The sequence below is a fragment of the Mercenaria mercenaria genome, chromosome 17, assembly GCF_021730395.1.
Source record: "Mercenaria mercenaria strain notata chromosome 17, MADL_Memer_1, whole genome shotgun sequence".
Classification (NCBI taxonomy): domain Eukaryota; kingdom Metazoa; phylum Mollusca; class Bivalvia; order Venerida; family Veneridae; genus Mercenaria; species Mercenaria mercenaria.
In genome coordinates this window covers 8777223-8802860 of record NC_069377.1, presented here as the reverse complement: position 1 = coordinate 8802860, position 25638 = coordinate 8777223, and the positions used below count along the sequence as shown (strand labels likewise).

Below are 25638 nucleotides of genomic sequence, written 5' to 3'. Positions count from 1 at the left end.
TCTAGTCCCACTGGTTTATTTTTACCAAATTTATGAAGATTTCCCTATGTACAATCAAGTAACCCCTGGGGGTCGAGATTTGAACAAATTTTGTAGAGGTTCACTAGGCAATGCTACATGTCAAATATCTAAGCTCTATGCCTTCTGATTTATTTTTAGAAAATTTTGAAGATTTTTCTATGTACAATCAAGTAACACTATGGGGCTGGGTCAATTTGACCCAGGGGTCATGATTTGAACAAATTTTGTATAAGTCTACTAGGCAGTGCTACATGTCAAATATCTAAGATCTAGGCCTTCTGGTTTATTTTTAGAAATTTTTTGAAGATTCTCCTATGTAAAATAAAGTGACCCCTGGGTCGGGGTCAATTTTGACCCCGGAGATCATGATTTGAACAAATTTTCTAGAGGTCTACTAGGCAATGCTACTTGTCAAATATCTAAGCTCTAGGCCTTCTGGTTTATTTTTTTTTAAAAATTGAAGATTTTCCTATAGAAATCTATGTAAAATCAAGTGACCCCTGGGGCGTGGTCAATTTTGACCCCGGAGTCATGATTTGAACAACTTTAGTAGAGGTCCACTAGGCAATGCTACATCTCAAATATCTAAGTTCTAGGTCTTCTGGTTTTTGAGAAGAAGATTTTTTAAGATTTTCCTATGTAAAATCAAGTGACCCCTGTGGCGGGGTCAATTTTGATCACGGTGTCATGATAGAGGTCCATTAGGCAATGCTTCACACCAAATATCTAAGCTCTAGAGCTTCTGGTTTTTGAGAAGAAGATTTTTAAAGTTTTTTCGGTTACCATGGCAACCAGAGTTCTGCATGGAATTCAATTCTTTGAACAATTTTTGTAGAACTTCCGACGGACGCCGGACTATGCGTGATCAGAAGAGCTCACGCTGAGCCTTTGGCTCTGGTGAGCTAAAACTTCCAAATGATGAAGTGACTAGAGCTAACACCAAATGCATACCTCCAAGAAGCCACATTTATACAGGACAATGGTTATGGTTAGGTCTAGTCATTAAAGTCTGCTTGTTTTGATGAGGTAAAATTTTATGACAAAATTCTTGCAGCGGTTCAGAAGAAGTGGAGCTAAAATAAAGCATTTTGACTTCTGGCCTTCAAGTGTAACCTTGACCTTGGACCTTAACATCTGTCATGTTATCTTGATGACGAAATCATTAAGTAAGCAGTTTGACATTTGGTCACAGTGTGACCTTCACCTAGCACGACGTGACATGTGCTCTACATGCCAGCTTGACGACAAAACCCAGAGACCTGACCGGAGTCATGTACTCTGCACGTCATCTTGAGGTTAATTTATGAAAAGTCTTTTATCAGAATAGAATATATGAAACCTACTCAACTTTTGACCTCCCATCTTGACCTATATGATGGTTATCATTCAGTGTACCAGTTTGAAAATCCATTGAACGGTTTCGGAGTTATGCCCTATGACCGACAAACTGCCTGTTGTACACGACCTTAATAATATCCTTTATATAGATTGTACCTCGGAGCACAGTCACTTGAAGCTTAGTCAATATCATATCTCACCACTATCTAACTACTCAGAGAGGAGCCAGAGAACCAGTCACTGCTCAGAGAGCAGACAAAGAGCAAGTCACAGCTCAGAGATCAGGCACAGAACCAGTCATAGCTCAGTGATCAGCCACTGAACCAATCATGGCTCAGAGATCAGACGCTGGACCAATAACAGCTCAGAGATCAGAAACTCAACCAATCACTGCTCAGAGATCAATCTGTCTTATTTCGCGAATTTGGAATAAAGCAAGATATAAAACACATTATATTCTCAGCATCAAAATGATGCAAATCTATTTTAATAATCATAGCTTTCAAAAATGTTGTAGTACATATAAAATTTATAGCACTTTTGATTATATGAATGTACAATATGTACAAGATGTATAAAATCTACTAATGACATATATAACTATCAAAACATTTTTTCATTATATAATCACAGACATTCTGGGATAAACAAACAGCCACTCTTGTTGAAACTGATAATTATTTCATGTCTGACAATGCCTTTATACACAACAACCTTCAATATGTAAAAAAGCCATCTCAAATTTGCTGTTCTAAAATTCAGGTGATAAATCATATTTGCCAATACATCAAAAATTTATAACCTTGTAGTACTTGTTACATTGCCACTCAAAAAATAAAATACAACAAAAACTGTGAAATGGTTTTTCATTACAACTGGCAAATGTTTCTAAATACAACTTGCATCTCGAGAAACATAAAAATTGAAATAAATCATTAACAAAAATCTGTATTTAGACTACCCAAAACAACAGAAACTTTAAATAAACTAAAATGTGTCATAAAACAACAATTCTGTAAAGAAGAACAATTAATTAAAAACTAGGAAAACTTAAAATCCCACTCAGTGATTTGTATTTCTTTAATCTTTAACATTACAACCATAAATTCTTTACTTCATGCCTTCCTCCTAATAAATGCTAACTGCCCCCTTTTTAAAAAACAATAGATATATTTGTTTAATCAATTTTGGTCATAAAGGAATACCAGCGGTATGATAATGCTTCTTTCATAATAAGTTGTATTATAGTGTATATTTCCTTAATTATGTATAAAAAGCTCATTTTTAGCCAATATACACCCCAAATCTTTGCAAAATGTAATGCCCAAGGGGCATTAATAAAGGGAATATATTGTAAAACAAACAAAAGAATGTGCCCATGTTTTGCAAAATAATAAACTTACTATCTTCTAAATTTCTTCCAGTCATGTCTTAATTGAAGTATATACAACCACTGAAGCAATGAAAGAAATATTAAATGAACTTTCAAAGTAGAGTAAGCAATAAATACATAGCAGGGGCATAGCCAATCACCAAAGGGTGTGCAGGCACATAAATTAGGAGGATCCGAGGGTAAGATCCCTCTTGTAAAATTTGAATTATAGAACAGCTCTTAAAAATTTTGACATCTATTTGGAGATATAATCTATTTCTTTTTATAGATAATTAACAAATCATGCTTGCGAAAATTATGTACAGGCCATCCTGGACGTTTGGGCCTAACAGGTTGCTAAGCTTCTGCATACTTAACTGCAAGAAATATTTATAAACAAATATTTCAGTTTGTTAATGAGACCACATACGAAACCACAGGTAAGGACTCACTGAAACCAAATGTACCTTTTAAACATGAATTTATACAGTCATACAAAAAAAACAGATCTATAGGTAATGTTGACACTATAGACCTCAATCAAGTCAATACAGGCAAACAATTACTTTGCAACCATACATAAACATTGTAAAACAAATTGCGACTAAACTGCAATCAAAACAGTTGATATGTAATTTAATAGGTATCAAACTTCCCCAGGATTATTTATGGTTTCAATACACATTGTATTGTAGTTTATCTTATAGAATGATCTGAACTCTGATAAAGACAGGAATTATTTTCTTTGACAATTTACTGCAGTGGTAAAAATACTCATTAACAATAATATCAACAAGAATATATTCAAGAGCTCGTAGAAAACGAAATCCTTCCTTGGTGCATTCAGTAATTGTACAAGGAACAGAAATTATTTGGTCACTGTGTCTGGCCATTTGACGTACTGACCTCAGATAAATAATTATGGGTCAATTTCCAGTCATAAGTGACCTCCGTATCAAATGTGATCTTAAATCAAAGCATTCTCTAGTTATTTGGCAAAAATGTTCTACTGTTATGCGTCAATGTGACCTTGACCTGGACCTACTGGCCTCAAAATCAATAGGGGTCATCTGCTGGTCATGATAAACCTCCCTATTACGTTTCATGATCCTAGATCAAATTATTGTCCGGAAACGGTTTAGCTGTTCCGGGTCAAAGTGACCTAGCCCTTTGACATATTGACCTCAAAATCTACAGGGGTCATTTGCTGGTCATGATCAACCTTTCTATCAAGTTTCGCGATCCTAGGCCCAAGCGTTCTCAAGTTATCGTCCGAAAACGGTTTAATTATTCATGGTCAAAATACCTTGAGCTTTGACCTACTGACCTCAAAATCAATGGGCGTCATCTGCTGGTCATGACCAACATCCCTATCAACTTTCATGATCCAAGGCCAAAGCATTCTTGAGTTATCATCTGGAAACCGTTTAACTGTTCCGGGCTACTGTGACCTTGACCTTTGACCTACTGACATCAAAATCAAAAGGGTTCATCTGCAACCTTTCTATTAACATTCATGATCCTAGGTCACTGCGTTTTTGAGTTATCATCTGGAAACCGTTTAACTGTTCCTGGTCACTATGACCATGACATTTGTCCTATTGACATCAAAATCAACAAGAATCATCTGCTGGTGATGACCAACCACCCTGTCAACTTTCATAATCCTAGACCCAAGCGTTCTTTAGTTATCATCTGGAAACCGTTTGGTCTACATACCGACCGACATACAGACCGACCAATCGACAGACCGACAGACCGGCCGACATCTGCGAAACATTATACCCACCTTCTTTGAATGGGGGTATAAAATTGCCCATGACGTATCAAATCATAGAAATTATTCATGTATATTTATAAAAAAAAAGCTTTTATATTACAACAAAGAATGCGAGTGTAAAAAAATATTTTCAGAATAAAAAATCACACTTTTTTACTAAATTTCCTGGTTTACAATAGGTAACCACAGTAATATTTTGATGCAAATGCTCACACAACAACACCAGTATATCTTTGGCTTAGAATAACAATATCTTCTAAATTTTGTTTCAACTGTCCATCTCTTCATATCATACATTTTGCAAGTTGAAAAGTTTTTTTCTCCTGATCATCATAAAAGACCTTTGCTCACTTTATTCAACGGGTACAGCTGTGCCACATTCTTTGTTTTGGGTTTTGCGCCGTTTTTTAACTGTATTTCAATTATTTCAGTAGCAAGTAGCTTAACCACTGTTCTTAGATTCTGTACTAGTACCAACCTTTTCTCCTAAAGAAACTGTGATGCAGCCGGGCTAATACAGCCGGTATTATGTTATAATGACTTATATCCAGGTAGCACCAAAAGATAAACTGAACTTTCTTATAGTTATGTTTTTATGACTTTGAAAGTTTTTCTCACTGACCAAGATACTGACATTATTTAGAAATGAAAATGAAACTAGAAACCGGAGATTTTATTATATTTTATCTGTACAGTTTGTAGTAGGGTAAATTATTTTATCTATCCATTAACTTAGATATAGTGGTAGTGATTGTTCATTTCATACTAAATACTTTCAGCTGATTACCCCAGCAGCCAATATAAACTTCATCATGATAATGACTGTAGCATATAGAATGTGGACGCTGTAGATAATCTATCATGGTCTGCCCCTGCTTCAAATCTCCTGAGATATGATGAATGGTGTTACTGTTGTAGCAGCACACCAGCAATGATCCATCATCTAACATCACCATCCCTCGTTGTCCACTAAGTGCATTGTGTTTGTATACAGCTGATACATCACCTTGTAATGTTATACTGACCAAACAGTCACTAACATAGTCATTGATATAGATATGTCTGGAATCCTCACTTACCACAAGATGTTTGGGGTGTTTAAATATGTCATTATTCAGAGATATTGTGTACTGGAGAGTACCTTGTGTATCCAGTACCAGTACACTTTTAGGATTCTTACAAAGCAAGTAGAGATAATCTTGATGATAAGTTATACCTCTGAAATCACATTGAACTGGAATTTTGCGAACAGTTGTCAGTTTACCAGCTGTTTCCATTATAAGAATTTCTTTGTTTCCTGGTACTGTTACTGCAATCTGGTCCTTGGGCATCACAGCTATGCCCGTTGGACTTGAGTCTAGTCTTTTCTCTTCTATTACAGTTGTACTCTGTCTGTCTAAAACTTTCAGCTTGTATTCTTTCTTATCAGCCAGTACAAGTTTGTTAGTGGACAAGATGGCACATCCTGTGATATAGCTGTAAAACCACCCGGTATCTGCCTTTGTTCTTACATCTATATCTTCTTTGTACGTTAGAGTTTTAAATATTTTCTTCTCTGTCGGAGTGACGAGGCAAAAATTGAGGTTTAACTTCCCAAATATATTGTCTCTGGACAACACATTTTCAATATCAGTATTCCGTTCAAACGAGTATTGCATGTATGTCTTCGCTAAATTTTTATCTGCCTTCTTCACTTCATCTGACTTCAGTTTAGACTCAGCACGTTTAATGTTGATGTAAAGCTGCTCGTTCTGTTTTGAAGTTTTATTTGCCTCTAATTTGGACTGTAATTTCTTGATATCAGAAGAAATATTTGCACATTCATCACGTACCATCTGAATTATGTTTTCATCTTTGGACTTCTTTTTGTCAGCATCTTTCTGAATTTCTTGTTGCAGCTGATCTAGGCGCTCATTTATTTCCTTTCTGAAGTTGAGTATTTCCTTGATAATATCAGCATGACATTTATCTATCTCTTTATCTCTTACTTCAGCTTTCTTCATGATATCCTCTACATCTTTCATTTTCTCGTTAAGTTTCTCCATGATATCCATGTATTCCTCACTGTCCCCTATATCTGCACATGTATCAGATATGTAATCAATCTTGCATTCCCGATGATCCAAGATGATGCAGTCATTGCAGCCAAGAGCCTTGTGTGTTGGACAGAAAAATTTAACTATTTCGTTTTTATGCACGGAACATTTTTCAGTGTATTCCTCCGAATCTTTACTAGCAATAACATGCTTTTCAAAGTCTTCTGCTGATCCTAGAGATATTGAGCCTTGAAAATCTGACAATTTGCGTCCTGACACGGCCATTTCTGAAAATGCAAAACATAAAGTTCTAGTCACATTAATTGTATGCCATATGGACACTTTCTGGTGTTTAATGGTGGAAAAACCCCTACGTGCTCTCCAAACATTATTTTAGGCATTGGCGGGTACCTGGGTAGAGATAAGATGTCGTGCGCTCGAGAAAAGATGTCATGCGCTCGAGATAAGATGTCGAGCGCTAGCTATAATTTAATCTTAAGGAAATATATGCATGTCCTGAATCTACCACCGAAATTTTCTCATAGTACAATATACAAATACAATGTATCATATTTTTAATACCCCTGTTCCTATGAAAATAAGCTGCTGACTTTAGTGATAGGTCTTGTTATACTTCCCTTCTAGTTTCTAGTGCAGTGTTAACAGAGTGTATAGGATGGACTGCATTTTAAAGACTTGTCCAGAAGACTGTTGCTTTTTTGTTATGTTTTATGTTGTCTTTGTTTTTTTGTAGGAAACACCAGAGTACTGGATTCCAGCTTCAGGAGTTCAGATTGTAGCTGGTTCCCCTGTGCCAGATGATATTGGTCACACTCCAGGCTGGGTACCAATTAGTCCATCGTTAAGACAACAATTAATTGGCACCTGTCAGCAGTAGATCTGAACCTTGGTCTGGCCCTTGTACTAAGGTAGGATGGTAGTGAAGTTACTTCTTGGTGTGTGATGTGAGAGAATCGATTATATATCAAATCTATCAGTGGAACACAAATGTAATAGTTTAGTTTCAGAAATACTAGTATATGTTTTTTAAACAAAAACCCTTTTCAAGGATTTACATTTCAAAATGCAAACAAATGATTACATTAAAGATGAATTCGTCTGAGCAATGCAATTGTAACTGTATGCAGTTTTGGACGCTATTATTTTGAAAAAATTACTGCATTTGTATTCAAATATATTCTGATAATTTATATGAAAATCAAATATTGGCATGCTAATTTTAGTATTTGTTCCCCTCCTAATTTTTTGTCAAGTTGAAGATATTTATTTACATTTATACACTCATTTCCTTGTGAACAATATTTATTACAGTAGTCCTCTACCTTTGACCTCCGGACGGGTCTGTCGTTCTGTCTGTCCTATCGTCCGCAAATCTGGATCCTGTGATAACTCAAAAATATTTTCAAGCTAGGCTGTAACGCTTGGTTTGTGAATAGAGGGCAATATGTAGATTATGCATCTGCATGTCTTGTGCTTGTAGATCAAGGGTCAAGGTCACTATTGAAGGTCAAATTGATGGATTATCTTAGTGCTATACACAAACGCTGCTCATGATGAGACAAGGTGTCAGTACATGATCTATGCTTGTTGGTTAAAGGTCAAGGTTACTATTGAAGGTCAAATAAAAATTGTTTCTACTCCATAGCTTTTATATGCATTGATGGATTATCTTAGTGCTACACACAAACACTGCTCATGATCAGACAAGGTGTCAATGTATGATCTATGCTTGTCGCTTAAAAGTCACTGTTTAAGTGTCAATGTCAAGTAAAAATTTGTATCTGCTCCATTACTTTTAATTTCATTGAAGGATTTTTCTAGTACTACACAGAAATGTTTCGCATTATTAGGCTATGTGTTGTGCACATGATCCATGGTTGTCAGTCAAATGTTAAGGTCACTATTGAAGGTCAAATAAAATTGTTTTTTCACCGGTAGGAGATTTCTGTATTGCCACTGCAATACTCGGTAACGTGGTTAGCAGTTCTTTCGGCATTTGTAACATTTTGATTCGCTTTCTTTTCATCATTAAATGTTTCATTTTCCAGGGAGATAGATGACAGTGATGAACTGTGTATAGAGTTTTTGTGAGCTTTTGTGACCGCTCAATATCCGTCGTCCGCCGTCAGTCGTCTGTCCGTCAACATTTTCTAAAACAAATCTATTTTTTGAAAACTACTGAGCATAATTACACCAAACTTCACAGGAATAATCCTTGGATAGCCTCCTTTCACAATTGTTTAAAGAATTGAATTCCATGCAGAACTCTGGTTGCCATAGCAACCAAATGGGAAAACTTGAAAAAAAAGAAAATCTTCAAAACCGCAAGGCGTAGAGCCTTGATATTTGGCATGTGACATCATTTAATGATCCTCTAAGAAGACTGTTCTAATTATGCCCCTGGAGTGAAAAGAGGCCTCGCCCCGGGGGTCACAAATTTTAAATAGACTTATATGGGAAAAAACTTTAAAAATCTTCTTGTCCGAAACCACAAGACCTAGGCCTTTGATATTTGGTATGTAGCATTGCCTTGTAGTCCTCTAACAAACTGTTTAAATTATAACCCTAGGGTGAAAAGAGGCCCTGCCCTGGGGATCTCAAGTTTTACATAGACTTGTATAGGAAAAAAAATTAAAATGTTCTTGCCTGAAACTGTAAGGCTAGGCTTTTGATATTTGGTATATAGTATTGCTTTGTAGTCCTCTACCAAAATTGCTCAAATTATGCCACTGGGATGAACAGATGCTCTGCCCTAGGGGTTCCAAAGTTAACATATACTTATATAGGGAAAAATATAAAATATCTTCTTGTCTGAAAGTTCAAGTCCTATGCCTTTGATATTTGGTTTTAAGCATAACCTAGTGGACCGATCAACATTGTTCAAATTATGCCCCTGTGGTGAAAAGAGGCCAAGCCCTAGGGGTCACTTGTTATATGAGTTATATAGGAATAAATACTTCACAAATTATCAGATCATATTTCCTAGAATGTTTAATTATATTTACCTGATGACACCAGGGGCTTACTTGACTGTGACCTTGACCTACTGACCTACTTTCTTGCTTTTTTTTAAGATGATACAGCCTTGAAATTTGGATGACATGTGCAGTTCTGCACACAAATCTTAAAACTGACTTTCAGTGACCATAAATTTGACCTACTGACCTACTTTCTAATATTTCAGTATCAGTTTGTCATTGTAAACATGTGGCTCATATTACTCAGGGGAGCGATTCAGGGTCATCATGACCCTCTTGTCTTACATACTGTCAAGCACTTGCAGACAAGTGACGGCACCCTTAGGCGGTGCTCTTGTCTTTGACTTTGCCATCTGTCCATATGTTGGGCATCAGCATTTAGCTTATCCAAGATTATTCTTAAAAAAACCTGGCTGGATTTCAATGAAACTTCATAGGAATAATTAGTAGAAGCATAGTTGTGCATGTCATTGGCTCATCCCGCTCTGATTAGTTTTCAAAACCATTAAAGGTTGTTTTTAAATGAAATTTGTTTGAACTACTTGTCGTACTGTTGATGGGATTGAAACGTCATAGAAAAGATCAGTTTAACTTCACAGGAGTTTATGGTATAAAGCCTAGGTGTGCATATCTTTGGCACATCACACTTGTTTGGAGAGATATGCCCACTTAAAGGTCATTTTTGTAATAAAATGTGTCTTGCCAACTTCTTCTGTACTTTTGGTTGGATTTGAATGAAACTTCAAAGGAATTATCGCTAGCAAGCCTTTTTATGCGTGTATTATGGGATTTACAATTGAATGATTTGTCAGTGTGTTGTGTTCCTTTGATCTTTATCCATAAAATCTTGAACCATTCATATTTTTCTGTATTTTCATCAGTGATAAATGAACAATTTGCTTACATTGCTTATTTCGTGACTAAAATCTGCCTTAGCAAGATAAACTGCTTTGGGAGATATATGTTGTGTTTTTCTTTCAAAACCAAGTTATCTAGTTCAAAGAAAAACCAGACAATCATACAGTTATTGTGTTTTTATCAAGATATGTTCTAGAAAAAAGACCAGTAATGCTGATTTAGTCCAACTGGAAACTAAAAAGTAAAATGAACGTCTGATGATACTGAATGTGTTTCTGAATTCTTTATGTAATTCTGACCTATTAACCTTTAGCACGGAGGTCTGCACTAGTCATGAAGGCAGAATCACTTGCAGCCAACATGCTAAAGGTTAAACGTTTGTTAGAGTTGATTGATGGGAAAACATCTGCACTTTAACAGTTTATTGTAGAAGACAACAGTTTATCATAGAGGGCAACAGTTATTGTAGAAGACAACCATTTATCATAGAGGGCAATAGTTTATTGTAGAAGACAACAGTTTATCAGAGAGGACAACTGTTTATTGTAGAAGACAGCAGTTTATGATACAGTGCAAAAGATTATTGTAGAAGACAGCGGTTTATCATACAGGGCAGCTGTTCGTTGTAGAGGACAACAGTTCATCATACAGGCCAACAGATTATTGAAGAGGACAACAGCTTATCATACAGGGCAGCAGTTTATTGTAGAGGACAACAGTTCATCATACAAGGCAGCATTTTATTGTAGAGGATAACAGTTCATCATACAGTGCAGCAATTTATTGTACAGGACAACAATTCATCATACAGGGCAGCAGTTTATTGTACAGGACAACAATTTATCATAGAGGACAATAGTTTATTGTAGAAGACAACAGTTTATCATAGAGGATAACAGTTTATTGTAGAAGACAACGGTTTATCATACAGGGCAGCAGTTTATTGTAGAAGACAGCAGTTTATCATACAGTGCAAACGATTATTGTATAAGACAGCGGTTTATCATACAGGGCAGCACTTCATTGTAGAGGACAACAGTTCATCATACAGGCCAACAGTTTATTGTAGAGGACAACAGCTTATCATAAAGGGCAGCAGTTTATTGTAGAGGACAACAGCTCATCATACAGGGTAGCATTTTATTGTAGAGGACAACAGTCCATCATACAGGGCAGCAATTCATTGTAGAGGACAACAATTCATCATACAGGGCAGCAGTTTATTGTAGAGGACAACAGTTCATCATACAGGGCAGCAGTTTATTGTAGAGGACAACAGTCCATCATACAGGGCAGCAGTTTATTGTAGAGGACAACAGCTTATCATAAAGGGCAGCAGTTTATTGTAGAGGACAACAGTTCATCATACAGGGTAGCATTTTATTGTTGAGGACAACAGTCCATCATACAGGGCAGCAATTCATTGTAGAGGACAACAATTCATCATACAGGGCAGCAGTTTATTGTAGAGGACAACAGTTCATCATACAGGGCAGCAGTTTATTGTAGAGGACAACAGTTCATGATACAGGGTAGCAATTCATTGTAGAGGACAATAATTCATCATACAGGGCAGCATTTTATTATAGAGGACAATAATTCATCATACAGGGCAGCAGTTTATTGTAGAGGACAACAATTCATCATACAGGGCAGCAGTTTATTGTAGAGGGCAACAGTTCATCATACAGGGCAGCAATTTATTGTAGAGGACAATAATTCATCATACAAGGCAGCAGTTTATTGTAGAGGACAACAGTTCATCATAAAGGGCAGCAGTTTATTGTAGAGAACAACAGTTCATCATACAGGGCAACCGTTTATTGTAGAGGACAACAGTTTATCATACAGTGTAACACTGTATTGTAGAGGGCCACTATTCTGCCATCACTAAATATTGAAAAAAAGAGTCCAAAACAACTAATTATCACCAATATATAACATTAGCTAATAATTCCTTCCATAAACGTTTGTTGTTCTTTTCCAAATTCTAAAATGTTATGAATCAAGTCTTTAGGACAGTGGCTGAGTTGATAATACTTACTTTATATTACAGGGATTGGTAGTTCCCAATCCATTTATTGGTAATACACGGGTCACTTAGGATCAGAACTCCACCAGAAATCCAGATGGAGGCGATTAAAAAGTGGTTTCAAAATGAGGGTCAAGTTGAAGGACTTGTTTGGCACTGTGCCACTGGTACTCTGTTTAAGGTAATGTTTTTATTTTTTTGCATAAAAAATGGAGAATGAGTACTTGTTGCCTGTAAGTGTATCCTGCTGTTTAGGGGTCAGTAGGTCAAGAGATTTAGGTTTCATTGGTCAGTCATGTTTAAGGACTTAATAATTTCCGTGCATAATTTTCAGTGGCTGAATAGTTATGCTTGCAAATTCATGTCACTTGCCCTTCACCCGTGTGGATTGGAAGCACTGAATGGGACGTAGAATTATATTTTATGTGAGGAAGACGTCTACGTAGTTTCCAGAAGGACGGTGATACAAGGGTATGTGTCAGCCCTTGCCTGAAATAATGTATGGAGCACCTAGGTTCTTCACCATAAAAGGGACCCGCCTGCTTAGCTCAATAGGAAGAACCAGATCTAGGGATCGTGGGGTCTTGAGTTTGATCCCTGGGCAAAGCGTTTGTTCTACATGATGATTTGATAAAAGACATTGTGTCTGAAATCATTCGTCCTCAACCTCTGGTTCATGTCAGAAGTTGTCAGTTACTTGTGGAGAACAAATTTGTACTGGTACAGAATCCAGGAACACTGCCAGCTGTTAAATAAATGAAATATAATACTGTTAAAAAACAGCGTTAAACTTAAAATCATCATAAGAGGCTGAAAAGTGGCCGTATGACAGGAGCTTACAACCGAACAAAAACAAATGAGTGCATTATTTGGTTTGTTCTTCACATGATTTAAATCTAATGTCATGTTTTTTTTTCAACTGATCAATGTATTTCTTTTTCAATGTTAGTATCTTTTCTGTTTTTAGCTTCATCGCAACCATGTTGCATTACCATGGCCAGTAGAATCACCAACCTTGACCAGACAGCGTGTATCAGTTGCTGTGGATACCACAAATTACGAGTTAGACAACAATGACAGTTTGATATCAGAGTTTGGAAAAGTGTACGGTCATGCATGTGAATCTGTGAAAGACTTGAAAAATTTATTTATGTTAGAGGAACATGTCTCAACTGGGGTCGGTCCTCAGAAACAGATTGGTTCTCAGACAAAAATTAATGGTACCATGTCTAAGAAAAGGGAATTTATCTTGTAATATGTTTTGTATTGTTTTTATGTGTTATTGTTGTCAAGATTGATAATAAACAGGCCTGGGAATTTTCAGGACTGGTCTAGTTTTAGACTCTTTGGCAGCCAGAATTTCCCTATATAACTCAATAAAGAAAAGAAAATTTCATGCTTTAAAATGTAGATTTTCTGGTTTTTGTTTTTAGCTCACCTGAGCCAATGGCTCATTGTGAGCTTTTATGACCACTCAATGTCCGTTTTCCGTCCGTCAACATTTTCTAAAAAAAAATCTTCTTTTTGAAAACCACAAGACAGATTTACACCAAACACAAATGATCATTGGGTGGCCCCCTTTCAGAATTGTTCCAAAAGTTGAACTCCACACAGATATTTGGCAAGTGACATCATCTAATGGTTCTCTATTAAAATTATGCCCCTGGGATGAAAAGAGGCCCGCCCCTGGGGATCCCAAATTTTACACTGACTTTTATAGGAAAAAGCCTTAAACATCTTCCTGGCCAAAACTGCAAGGCATAGAGCCTTGATATGTGGCTTGTGACATCATCTAATGGTCCTCTATGAAAAGTGTTCAAATTATACCCCTTGGTGAAAAGAGGCCCCACACCTGGGGTCCCAAGTTTTACATAGACTATATAGGAAAAAACTTTAAAAAATATTCTTGTCATAAACCACGAGACCTTGGCCTTTGATATTTGGTATGTAGCATTGCCTTGTGGTCCTCTACAGAGTTTGTTCAAATTCTAACCCTGGGTTTACAAGAGGCCCCACTCCGGGGATCCCATGTTTTACATAGACTTACATAGAAAGAAATTTTTAAAATCTTCTTGTCTAAAACTGCAAGGCCTAGGCTTTTGATATTGATTTGGTAAGTTGCATTTCCTAGTGGTTTTCATTTTCAAAACAATGTTCAAATTATTCCCTTGAGGCGAAAAGAGGCCCTGCCCTGCCCTGGGTGGTCCCAAGTTTTACATAGACATATTGGAACAAAATTAAAAAATCTTCTTGTCTGAAAGTTCAAGACCTATAGCGTTTGATATTTGGTATGTAGCATTGCCTGATAGATCTCTGACAAGATTGATCAATTATGCTCCTGGTGTGAAAAGAGGCCACGCCCCGGGGACCACTTGTTATATAAGTTATATTGGAAAAATACTTCAAAATTATCAGATCATATTTCCTAGACTGTTCAGTTATAATTACCTGATGACCCCAAATGATAAGGGTCGGTTAACTATGACCTTGACCTACTGACCTACTTTCTTGTCTTTAGCTCACCTGTCACGTAGTGACAAGGTGAGCTTGTGTGATCGCCCTTCGTCCGTCGTCCGTTCACAATTTCTTGTGAACACGATAGAGACCACAGTTTGCAATCAATTTTAATCAAACTTGCACACAAGTTGTATTGGCATAATATCTCGGTTCTTTTCGAAAAGTGGCCAGATCTCTTCATGGGTTCCAGAGTTATGGCCCCTTAAAGGGCCAAAATTTGCCATTTTTGGCTTGTGAACATGATAGAGACCACATTTTGCAATTAGCTTAAAACTTGCACACAACTTGTATTGGCATAATATCTCGATTTGTTTCGAAAATCGGCAAGACTCCATCATGGGTTCAAGAGTTATGGCCCCTTAAAGGGCCAAAATTTGCCATTTTTGGCTTGTGAACACGATAGATACAACATTTTGCAATGAACTTTAATGAAACTTGCACACAACTTGTATTGGTATAATATCTCAGTTCCTTTCGAAAACTGGCCAGATCCTATCATGGGTTTCAGAGTTATGGCCCCTTTAAGGGCCAAAATTTGCTATTTTTGCTTGTGAACACGATAGAGACCACATTTTGCAATCAACTTTAATCAAACTTGCACACAAGTTGTATTGGCATAATGTCTCGATTCTTTTCGAAAACTGACCAGGTCCCATCATGGGTTCCAGAGTTTTTTCCATTTTGCCATTTTGACTTTTGCAGCCATATAGAGACTTCATTTATGGTTGGATTTGATACAAGCTTGCAAAATTTCTTCAACAACAATACATCTTGGATTCCATGATGAATCTGTCAGATTCAGTCATAGGTTCTGGAGTTATTTTATATCTGATTACCTCCCCTGATTTTAATAAAAATGGATTTATATCAGTAAGTACTTATAGGACTCATTTGAAATTTTATTATTGTCATTAGGGTAGACAATCAGGGTAGATAACTATGGACTGATTTTATGTTAAATTACCTCCCTTTATTTCAAACTAAAATTGGTATATCTCCGTAACTAATGAAGATACTGATCTGAAATTTCATTTATGCCATCAGATGGACATGGACAATCAGTGAAGATACATATTAACTGAATTTATGACAAACTACCTCCCTTTATTTTTTATGTAAATGAATATACCTAGCAGCTTCTAATGAGATTGGTTTGAAACGTTATTTCTGTCTTCCATTGTAAGAAATTTCGACTTTTACTTACTTTGCTAATATATTGTTGTAAAGGCTTGTACTCTGTATCTTCTACATGCATATACCAATGCATGATTACCTCCCCTGATTTTAATAAAAATGGATTTATCTCAGTAAGTATTTAAAGGTTTCATTTGATATTTCATTATTGTCATTAGTTGGACTGAGACAATCTGGGTAGATAACTGTGGACTGATTTTATGTCAAAATACCTCTCTTTGTTTCAAATTAAAATGAATATGAGTATAACTAATGAAGATACAGATCTGAAATTTCATTTATGCCATCACATGGACTTGGACAATCAGTTCGGTCCTTAACTCTGCCATCCATGATGTTCCCCATGATGAGACGACATGTCTTGCGCAAAAGCCAGAGCCCTAGCTTAAAGGTCAATGTCACAGTTGGAAGTCCATGATCAATAGGGATTAATTTCCTGTCCGGTCCAGAACTCTGTCATCCATTACGAGATTACAGTATTACTTGGCTTAAATGTTCCCCATGATGAGACAATGTTTCTTGCGAAACACCCAGAACCCTAGCTCAAAGGTCAAGGTTAAACTTAGAGATCAACTGTCAATAAGAATATTTTCCTGTCTGGTCTATAACTTTGTTAATGAAATGGTTCAGTGTCACCTAAAAGTGACTGTTGGTTAATGCCTGCATGTCACAAAGAATATGATTGGCAATAATTCCACACTGAAAATAAAGCTACAACTTTGGAAACTGTTTTATATGGTTGTAACCAAATAAAAACTCAAAATCATTGATATATCTTGAAGAAACATCCAAACCTAATATTAAAGTGGAATCTTAGTATGTGATACATTGATAGTCTGATTTGTAGTGTATGCTGTTAGTATGCATGACCAGCACTGCATAGAAATGGAAATATGGATTAGATTGACAATAACTCCCTTCCTAATACATTTCATTATTTATAATTGATTATTTAGTCAGGTTAAGTTATTTAATTGAGTTTTTTTTAGAGGCTTGATTGTAAAACAAGCTTTCCAACTGACATGTATTTTTCTCAATAAGTAATGGAGTATTTTCATACTGTGTTCTGTACTCTGTTTCCTAGTATAGAATAGGAAAATGCATGATGATTTAAGATTTATTTATCGTAAACAGTTTTTTTACAGGAAAAAACATTTTGGTATTGAAAAGAGAACTTTTTTACTGAATAAAAGCATTATACTGACACCAGCTGTCCAATATTTGTAAATATTTCTAGAAAAATTTAATTCTAGTAATACAGTAATTAAGAAATAATTTAAACCAAAACACTATTTATGCATGATGGGCGGTTATACATCAGGTGTAATATATTCACAGCCCGAGTGAAATTATTTCAAACGAGTTATAATCGCCGGGATGTATAAATAATCTTGCTTTAGAAAATTTCCTTTCTAATATGTCTTTGTCGTAAAATTAAGATCAATATGATGGAACTGTTTCCTCATGTATGCATGGCGTCAAATGGTAGATCGTCACGCTCTTTTGTTGATACACACCAGGACTGGAAATAGTAATACGTCTTGCGGAAGAGTTTAATTTGGGCGAAAATGATCGCAGATTAGTTTGTAAAGCGAAAAGCCAGATACGTATGGTATGTAAATAATCCAGACAGTTGTGCATGTGCGTGAAATTAGCCAGAGCAGCCAGAGTAGCCAGAGGTCAGCCAGAGTTCAGCCAGAGTTAAGCCAGAGTAGCCAGAGAAGTCAGAACTCTGGTTACTCTGGCTAGCCAGAGTAGCCAGAGTTCAGCCACAGTAGCCAGAGTTCAGCCAGAGAAGTCAGAACTCTGGTTACTCTGGCTGGCCAGTGTAGCCAGAGTTCAGCCAGAGTAGTCAGAACTCTGGTTACTCTGGCTGGCAAGAGTTCAGCAAGAGTAGCCAGAGTTCATCCAGTATCTAAAAGTCTATTAAATATCATTTAATCTGACTTAGTCTTACCTATCAATTTTGTTCAGTAATGTAAATTGACTTTTCACCATTTTCACACTGTTATGTACGGCGTTCCGTTTGGACAATCGTGACTTTTTATTTTATACTAAACCGCGATGCAAGATATAAAACACTAAAAAATCAAACCTGAGAGTACCAAAAGGGTCATTTCGCAATAGGTATTACAGTATTTTCTCTGGCTATTCTGGCTAGCCACATCTCGGAAATTCTGGCTGTTCTGGCTAGCCAAAGTAGCCAGAGCAATTGACACCCTGGTTACTCGGCTACTCTGGCTGAACTCTGGCTATTCTGGCCAGCAAGAGTAACCAGAATTCTGGCTACTCTGGCTGAACTCTGGCTACTCTGGCTAAACTCTGGCTGAACTCTGGCTACTCTGGCCAGCCATAGTGACCAGAGTTCTGGCTACTCTGTCTACTCTAAATAGCCACTTGAAAATAGATATTCACTTGAAATTCAGTTTTAAACATGCTATTTAGATAGAAATGACATATGAGTCGCGCCATGAGAAAACCAACATAGTGGGTTTGAGACAAGAATGGATCCAGATCCGCGCAGGCTGGTCAGGATCCGTGCTGTTCGCTAACAGTTTCTCCAAGTCCAATACGCTTTAAAAGCGACCAGCATGAATCCTGACCAGACTGCGCAGATGCGCAGGCTTGTCTGGATGCATGCTGGTCGCAAAGCCACTATGTTTGTTTTCTCATGGCACGGCTCAATTATTAGATTTCATAATCAAATTCAGCTAAGACTGAAAAACCTTTGTGAACATGGGACATGGTTACTCTGGCTACTCTGGCTGACCAGAGTAGCAAAAACATGTTAAAATCCTAGAAACTCTGATTACTCTGATCAGCCAAAGTAACCAGAGTTCTGGCTACTCTGGCTGAACTCTGGCTACTCTGGCCAGCCAGCGTAACCAGAGTTATGAACCTCTGGCTGAACTCTTGCTACTCCGGCCAGCCAGAGTAAACAGAGTTATGACTTCTCTGGCTGAACTCTGGCTACTCTGGCTGAACTCTGGCTACACTGGCTAAACTCTAGCTGAACTCTGACTACTCTGGCTGCTCTGGCTAATTTCACGCACATCAGTTGTGCAATGTTACATTTCGTTTCAAACATGCTATTAAGTAAAAAATTTGGATCAAATTTGAAAGCACTATTTCTAGATGCATACATGACGCTAAGTATCATGTTGACGAGACGTTAACATAATAATGTTGTGATGACTTTTAGAAAATTTCAAGTCTGAAATACAGTTTTTATAATAGTCTTAAAACTGATACACCAGCTAAGCCAAAGAATATACCGGTAATTTATAAAGACACACTGTGATTGGCTAGCCATTTTTGTTCAGTGTAATTGTGAGTCTGAGAAATTACTGAAGTTTGAAAACCTTTAAAGAAATTAAATGGAAAACAATTATGTGTTATTTCCATATTTAGTGTTATAAATATTTTCATGTATTATTGAAAAGATAATCAGCAGATAAAGCAGTTTCATTCGTTATGCTATGCCCTGTACAGTGAACACTACTTTTGATTACTGTGAAAGAAATTTAAGGGTCCACTTCTTGTGTCCAGCCATCAAACACCATGTTGTTTTACTAGATACTGTACATGAAAAATATTTCCTTCTAAAGAAAAATAAGCTCAAAAGCTGAAAAAACTTTGGATGACCTATACATATAAAGGGTTTACTTATAATGTCACTAAGACTCTTGAAGCTCACAAAGTTTTCTAATAGTAAACAAAACTGACTGCGAAAAAGTTTTATGTGACATGGTTTTAGTAAGGTTCATTTTATTAAATGATTTCAAACTACAAAAAAATGGGTACAAAATGATGAATTTTATGTCCCTTTCATAATAAAATATAAAATCACTTAGAAATTTGTCGCACTTACCTTTTTGCAAATTTGTACCTATTTGGAGTGCGAAAAAGCTCTAAGTGACATTTTAATTAAAATTTCTTTTCTGTCAGACATTCCTTTAAACATTCCACTAGATTAAAAAGAATATAGTTGTTTTCAATCAGATTTAAAAATATTACAACAGCTGCCAGAATTATGAAGCAATGGGAATGTTTTTTCCTTCTCCTGTAAAATTTCATGAAATGCACTTAGCATTTTGTCGCATTCACCCCTCGATCAAATCCCATAACTCTGACATGCAATTTGGCCAAATTATGCCCCCTTTTGGACTTCGAAAATCCTGGTTAAAGTTTTGCGTGCGAGTATATATGGCTATCATTTAAAAGCATATAGCTTCAAAACTTTTTTTCTTTTTCTAGGTCAATTACCAACCTCACTGGGTCAAGTCATATAACTCTGACATTTATTTTGACCAAATTATGCCCCCTTTGGACTTAAAAAGTTCTGATTAAAGTTTTACATGCAAGTAACTATCTCATAAACAGATGCAGATATTGAAATGAAACTTCACACGTGTTTTCAGGAATATAAAACTAGTTGACAGCATCAAGTCCAATAACCCTGACTTGAATTTTGGCCAAATTATGCCCCCTTTTGGACTTGGAAAATCCTGGTTAAAGTTTTGCATACAGCTACGTATAGCTATATCTTAAAGGCATATAGATTTGAAATTTGTTTTTCTTCTTTTTCTAGACCAATTACCAACCTCACTGGGTCAAGTTCCATAACTCTGACATGTGTTTTGGGCAAATTATGCCCCCTTTTGGACTTTAAAATTCTGGTTAAAGGTTTGAATCTGCAAAACAATTGCAGATATTTTAAATTGAAACTTCACGTGTCTTCAGCGTTATAAAACTAGTTGATTGCAACAATTGTTGACTAGTCTAGCTTTTCTATTCACTCAGGCGTCGGCGTCGGCATCACACCTTGGTTATAGTTTTCAAGTAAGTACATACGGCTATCATTTAAAGGCATATAGCTTTGAAACTTATTTTATCTAGGTCAATTACCAACCTCACTGGATCAAGTCCCATAACTTAGACTTGTATTTGGGGCAAATTCTGTCCCCTTTTGGGCTTAGAAAAATCCTGTTAAAGTTTCGATTGGAACTCTATTGATATTTCAACATTAGATTAATATATTCTTGCTTCTGTTCGAGTAGTCGAGCACTGGCTGTCTTACGGACAGCTCTTTTTTTTCTTCATGCATGGAGGAAATTTGATGTAACTTGGCACAAATGTTCACCACCATGTGGCACCCTTGTTTTTAGAATTTCTTCCCTTTGTTTTTACTATAAATGTCTTTTATTGTACTTTTTTATTACTGGCCATAGGCAAAAATCGAGACCAATTTCCTGTGGTACAACATGCATGTTACATCCAATTATTACGTTTATCTTGACCTATCTATACTTGGTAAAGGGTTTTGTATTAACAACTGTAGGCTTTTGTTTATGCAAAATTTTAATATAAAATAGTGTACCGGATATATATAGTATGATATTTTACATTTTATACACTATGACAGATATTGTTTCATGTAGAGAATATTAGATACCTTCCAGTAGGGGACTTTGTATTGCATGGCAATACTTCATTCACTTGTTTTTCATTAAAGAAGCTCATGTTTGGTTTACGAACTGGATAGAAGTATAGGTCCAGAGGATACCAGCGTATTGGATGGTAACTAAGACTGCCGAGTTACCACCCGTGTGCGGGTGCCCGAGGGATGAATATTTCTATCTAATTCTTAATCACATGACTGATATTTTTCTTTTATATCGTATACTTATAAGCTATTTATTCTGACATATTAGTTTTCTTGTATGCTGTATTTTACATTAATTCTTTGTATTGCTCTTTCTTACAGTAGAGTATGTGCACAAAGCGCCGTAATTTCTTCATTAAAATATCAATTCAGAATTAATTTACCAATGGTAGCCTATTAAAACAAAAGACCTCGTGGACAAAAAGACGGTTGTAATACATAGAAGATAAAATTGCTTGAAGAGTCAAAATCAGACTAATAAGGTAATAAATCATAGATATATCTAACAGTTGTAAACTGACAAAAACAAACTAATTCAGTTTAGATATTCAAAGTCTATAAATCACAGATATCATACTAATACATTTGTTAAAGCTAAATATATAAGGTTACATGCAATAAAGCAAATTGCATAATAACATTAAATGATGTTTCTAATTTTAAATAGCTTTAATATTTTCATTTATGTAATCATTTTGTGTACAGAATGGTTTTGCATAGAAGTCAAATATTTTGAAACATTAATTGTCAATTATTTCTTTGTTTTGAGAAATCAAAATGTAATTAGAATCCTGAAATTGTGTTTCATTTTATCTTTATACAGTTTATAGACAGTTAAATATCATTTATATCGTTATTTACTTTATCAATTTACTTAGATATAGTTGTTGTGACTGTTCATTTCGTACTAAACACTTTCAGCTGATTACTACAGCAGCCAATATAGACTTCATCATCATGATGACTGTAGCATTTCTATGTTGGTAGCTTAAGACCATTTATCATCACTTGCCCTTACTTCAGATCTCCCTTAGGCATTATGAATGTTAACAAAATAATTGCCGCAGCAAACCAGCAATGATCTGTCATCTAACATCAACATTCTATCCGGTCCATTAAGATGCGTGTGCTTGTACAGCTGATACATTTCCTGACTATACAGCGACTGCCAGAGTTACTTATATAAATATGTCTTGAAACCCAACTTACCACGTATTGGCGTGCTACTTTTATTATTTGACCTACTTGTTACAGGGTTTTTGAATACATTGTTTTTGTATGTCATTTTTCAGGGAAATCCTGTTCTGGACATTACCTTGTGTGTCAAGTTACAGTAGTATTTTAGGATTCTTGCAAACCAAGTAAGATAATCTTGGTGGTAACTTATACCACTGTAATCATATTTATCTGGATTATTGTGAACAATTGTGAGTATACCAGCTGTTTCAATATATCTTGTTTTGGTTTCTTGGTATTGTTACTGCACTCTTATCATGGACAATACAGCAATGTTTCATCCAAATTGGCCTGACGGTTTAGAAGGAGACATTATTTAAAGGAAAGTGTGAATGAACTGACGGACGGACCGGACGTTGAGCGATCAAAATAGCTCATCCAAAGTAGTTTGTGCTCAGGTGAGCTTATTAATTAAGACAGTTAGTGAGCTAGAGGCTGTGTAGAAGTCACACCTGCTATCCTAGGGTAGCCATGACGGATTTTTCCGTTCTCCTGCTAACTTGAAAACACATTTGCTTGTTTTGAAAACATAAATTGTTTCAAAAACATATAACTGTTTGTTCTTACCTTTTACATACGCTTAGGTAAATTCATTATAAACTGAAGATATAAATAAAATAATATAACCATAGAGTCGGATCTCATTTTGAACATACTTATTTAAATTTTGACCGACAGATGTCATCGTGCATCTGGCAATGCTGTCGGTTGCATTATCGCAATTTATTTTGCCTCTTTCCCAAAGCCCCTAACCCCCTCAAGTGCGTGCTTTGATAATTGGATAATTATAATGAGAGCAACATTTGCGGCATATGCTCTTCTTAGATAACCATATATAATATGTTTCTATTAGAAGTAGGTACATTATATTTTGAAGAAGAAGATAAAATGCACCCACTCAAAGATTTCCATCAGACTTAAACGTTTAGGACTACGATAAAACTATGTGAATAAATATCATGTTGAAATGGGATTTTTGACCTCTTACTAGGAAAGGGGTCAATTTCATGACAAAAACATTAATAAAATAGAAAAAGTGGAAACTTCACAGGTCGCGCAACACGATAAAAACGTAAATGTTGCAGATTCGTTTTGATTGAGTCTGTTCATGGACGGTAGTTGAAATGCATTCTAGCGTCCATGCCCTCTAGCCCCGGGTTGAGCAGAACTCATTTGCACATGCTAAAAGTACAAAAAGCAATTTAGAGCATCCACAGATGTATACAAACGGCGGTGCACATGAAACCTTCAATAATACACGTGTTGTGGCGTGTAATTCCATGAAAAGCGGCGTTTGGTCCCCAGATAAAGTAATGGGTTTGCCACAAACGAGAAAAAACAATGGGCAGAGCTAAACAAACTGGAATTTAGAAAGGGAATCTAAGGTTATGGAGCTTGCATATCACAGGAACTGTCAAAAGACAAAAATTAAAAAGCAGGCACCATATTTAAGGGTGATTATACAATACCCAGGGCTATGAAAGCGGGAGTATTGGAACCACCCAGACCGAAATGGTCATGCTGAGACACTAAACAGTGCCAATAACACGACATAAAAATGATTTCAAGTATGGCAAGCCATTTGATACATGTACATAGTATTTTGATTTTTGTACTTTTTCTGTTCATATCTTGCATTACGGTCGGTTGTACGTATATTAAACGAATTTTAAAACTCATGAAAGTTTTTTATTAAGTAAGGGATATTACACACAGCGCGGTCGACTATTTGAAAAAGGTATTCAAAGATTATTAGCTTACATTCGTAAACTTTTCTTAAATCTTCATATTATTGATTTTAAGCGTTGTTAAAATGTACCTTATGCTATCTGATGCTGCTCAAGGCTTGCGAGCTTAAAAATCCCGTCATCAGTTATTGCTGAGAAGCTATTTAAGGTAGAACGCGACACTTTGTGAACTTTCGAGTAGCGTCTTGAAATTTTGCATGTGTAAAGTTGACCATATTTCAAACAAGATGCAGTTTATTTTATACCAATTGAGCCAACCAGATTTTGTACACAAGCGTCAAAGTTGACCACCAAAGCCCATTTTTGAAACTGACGTTGCCGCGTATCCTTGGCAACTTCTACGGGTACTGCAACGGCACCAGCCAATAAATTTTCTTAAATTATACATTATTCGACGAGAATTATTTTTTCCTTAGTTTATGGTGGTGTAAAAATCATTGTTTTACACCGACAAATCTTTGAAAAATGGAAAGAAAATCGCCGTTTTTGACTAAAACTTGACGTTCAGTTTCGCAGCATTTTTAGGCTTTAAATCAGCATATTACAAAATCCCTGAATTAAAGTTTTGATTTTTTTCAATAATCGGTGTTTAAAATGTATACCGAGTCCAAATGACAAATAAAACTGGGGGTCACCGACTCAGATTTTTCTGTGCATGTGATGTTATTTCACCCACCCCCATGCGTAAATTTTGTACCATAATTCGACGTCTGCAGATACGTTTAAGACATCATGATTTGGCCATTGTGTTTAGCTTATCAGCTGCACCATTTAGTGTTTTACTGGTTCTTAAAGAACTTTTACAAAACAAGAACAAACATTTTGTTCCGTGGCAAGACGTTTATATATAAACAATGATGAAACGTGTTAAAAAGTGAAATCTTAGTACATTTCAATATATTATATAACGTGCCACTGGTGCAAAAAAGAAAAAGAAAATCCGAAGCGTTTGGTATCTTTAAATGCGTCAAATGGACACAATTTGCTATAATTAAGGTGGAATGCGCCTAAATTCAGAAGTTATTGGGTTCCGTTTTGTTTAATTTAATATCCGGCATATT

General features: G+C 36.1%; 2 protein-coding genes across 2 annotated transcripts in view; one reads left to right on the top strand and one right to left on the bottom strand.

The window, feature by feature from the left end:
- Positions 1–3455: 3455 nt before the first annotated feature.
- Positions 3456–25638, bottom strand: part of LOC123537572 (uncharacterized) — a 30012-nt gene continuing 7829 nt past the window's right edge. The window contains exon 2 of the mRNA XM_053528950.1: positions 3456–6834. Within this exon, the coding sequence (XP_053384925.1) occupies positions 5267–6832 (1566 nt within the window). The 5' untranslated portion in view covers positions 6833–6834 and the 3' untranslated portion in view covers positions 3456–5266. The remainder of the gene's footprint in view (positions 6835–25638) is intronic.
- On the top strand, positions 12452–13817 carry LOC128550269 (uncharacterized protein C12orf29 homolog). Its single transcript, XM_053528951.1, has 2 exons — positions 12452–12617; positions 13404–13817. Exons 1-2 carry the CDS (start codon positions 12534–12536, stop codon positions 13689–13691), a joined length of 372 nt encoding a protein of 123 aa, XP_053384926.1. The 5' UTR covers positions 12452–12533; the 3' UTR covers positions 13692–13817.

What these genes read in the sequence shown, in the direction of transcription:
- LOC128550269 (XM_053528951.1), top strand. Translation starts at nt 12,534, where the DNA reads ATGGAGGCGATTAAAAAGTGGTTTCAAAATGAGGGTCAAGTTGAAGGA. An exon ending in CCACTGGTACTCTGTTTAAG is followed by an intron (nt 12,618 to 13,403) that starts GTAATGTTTTTA and finishes TTCTGTTTTTAG; the next exon opens with CTTCATCGCAACCATGTTGC.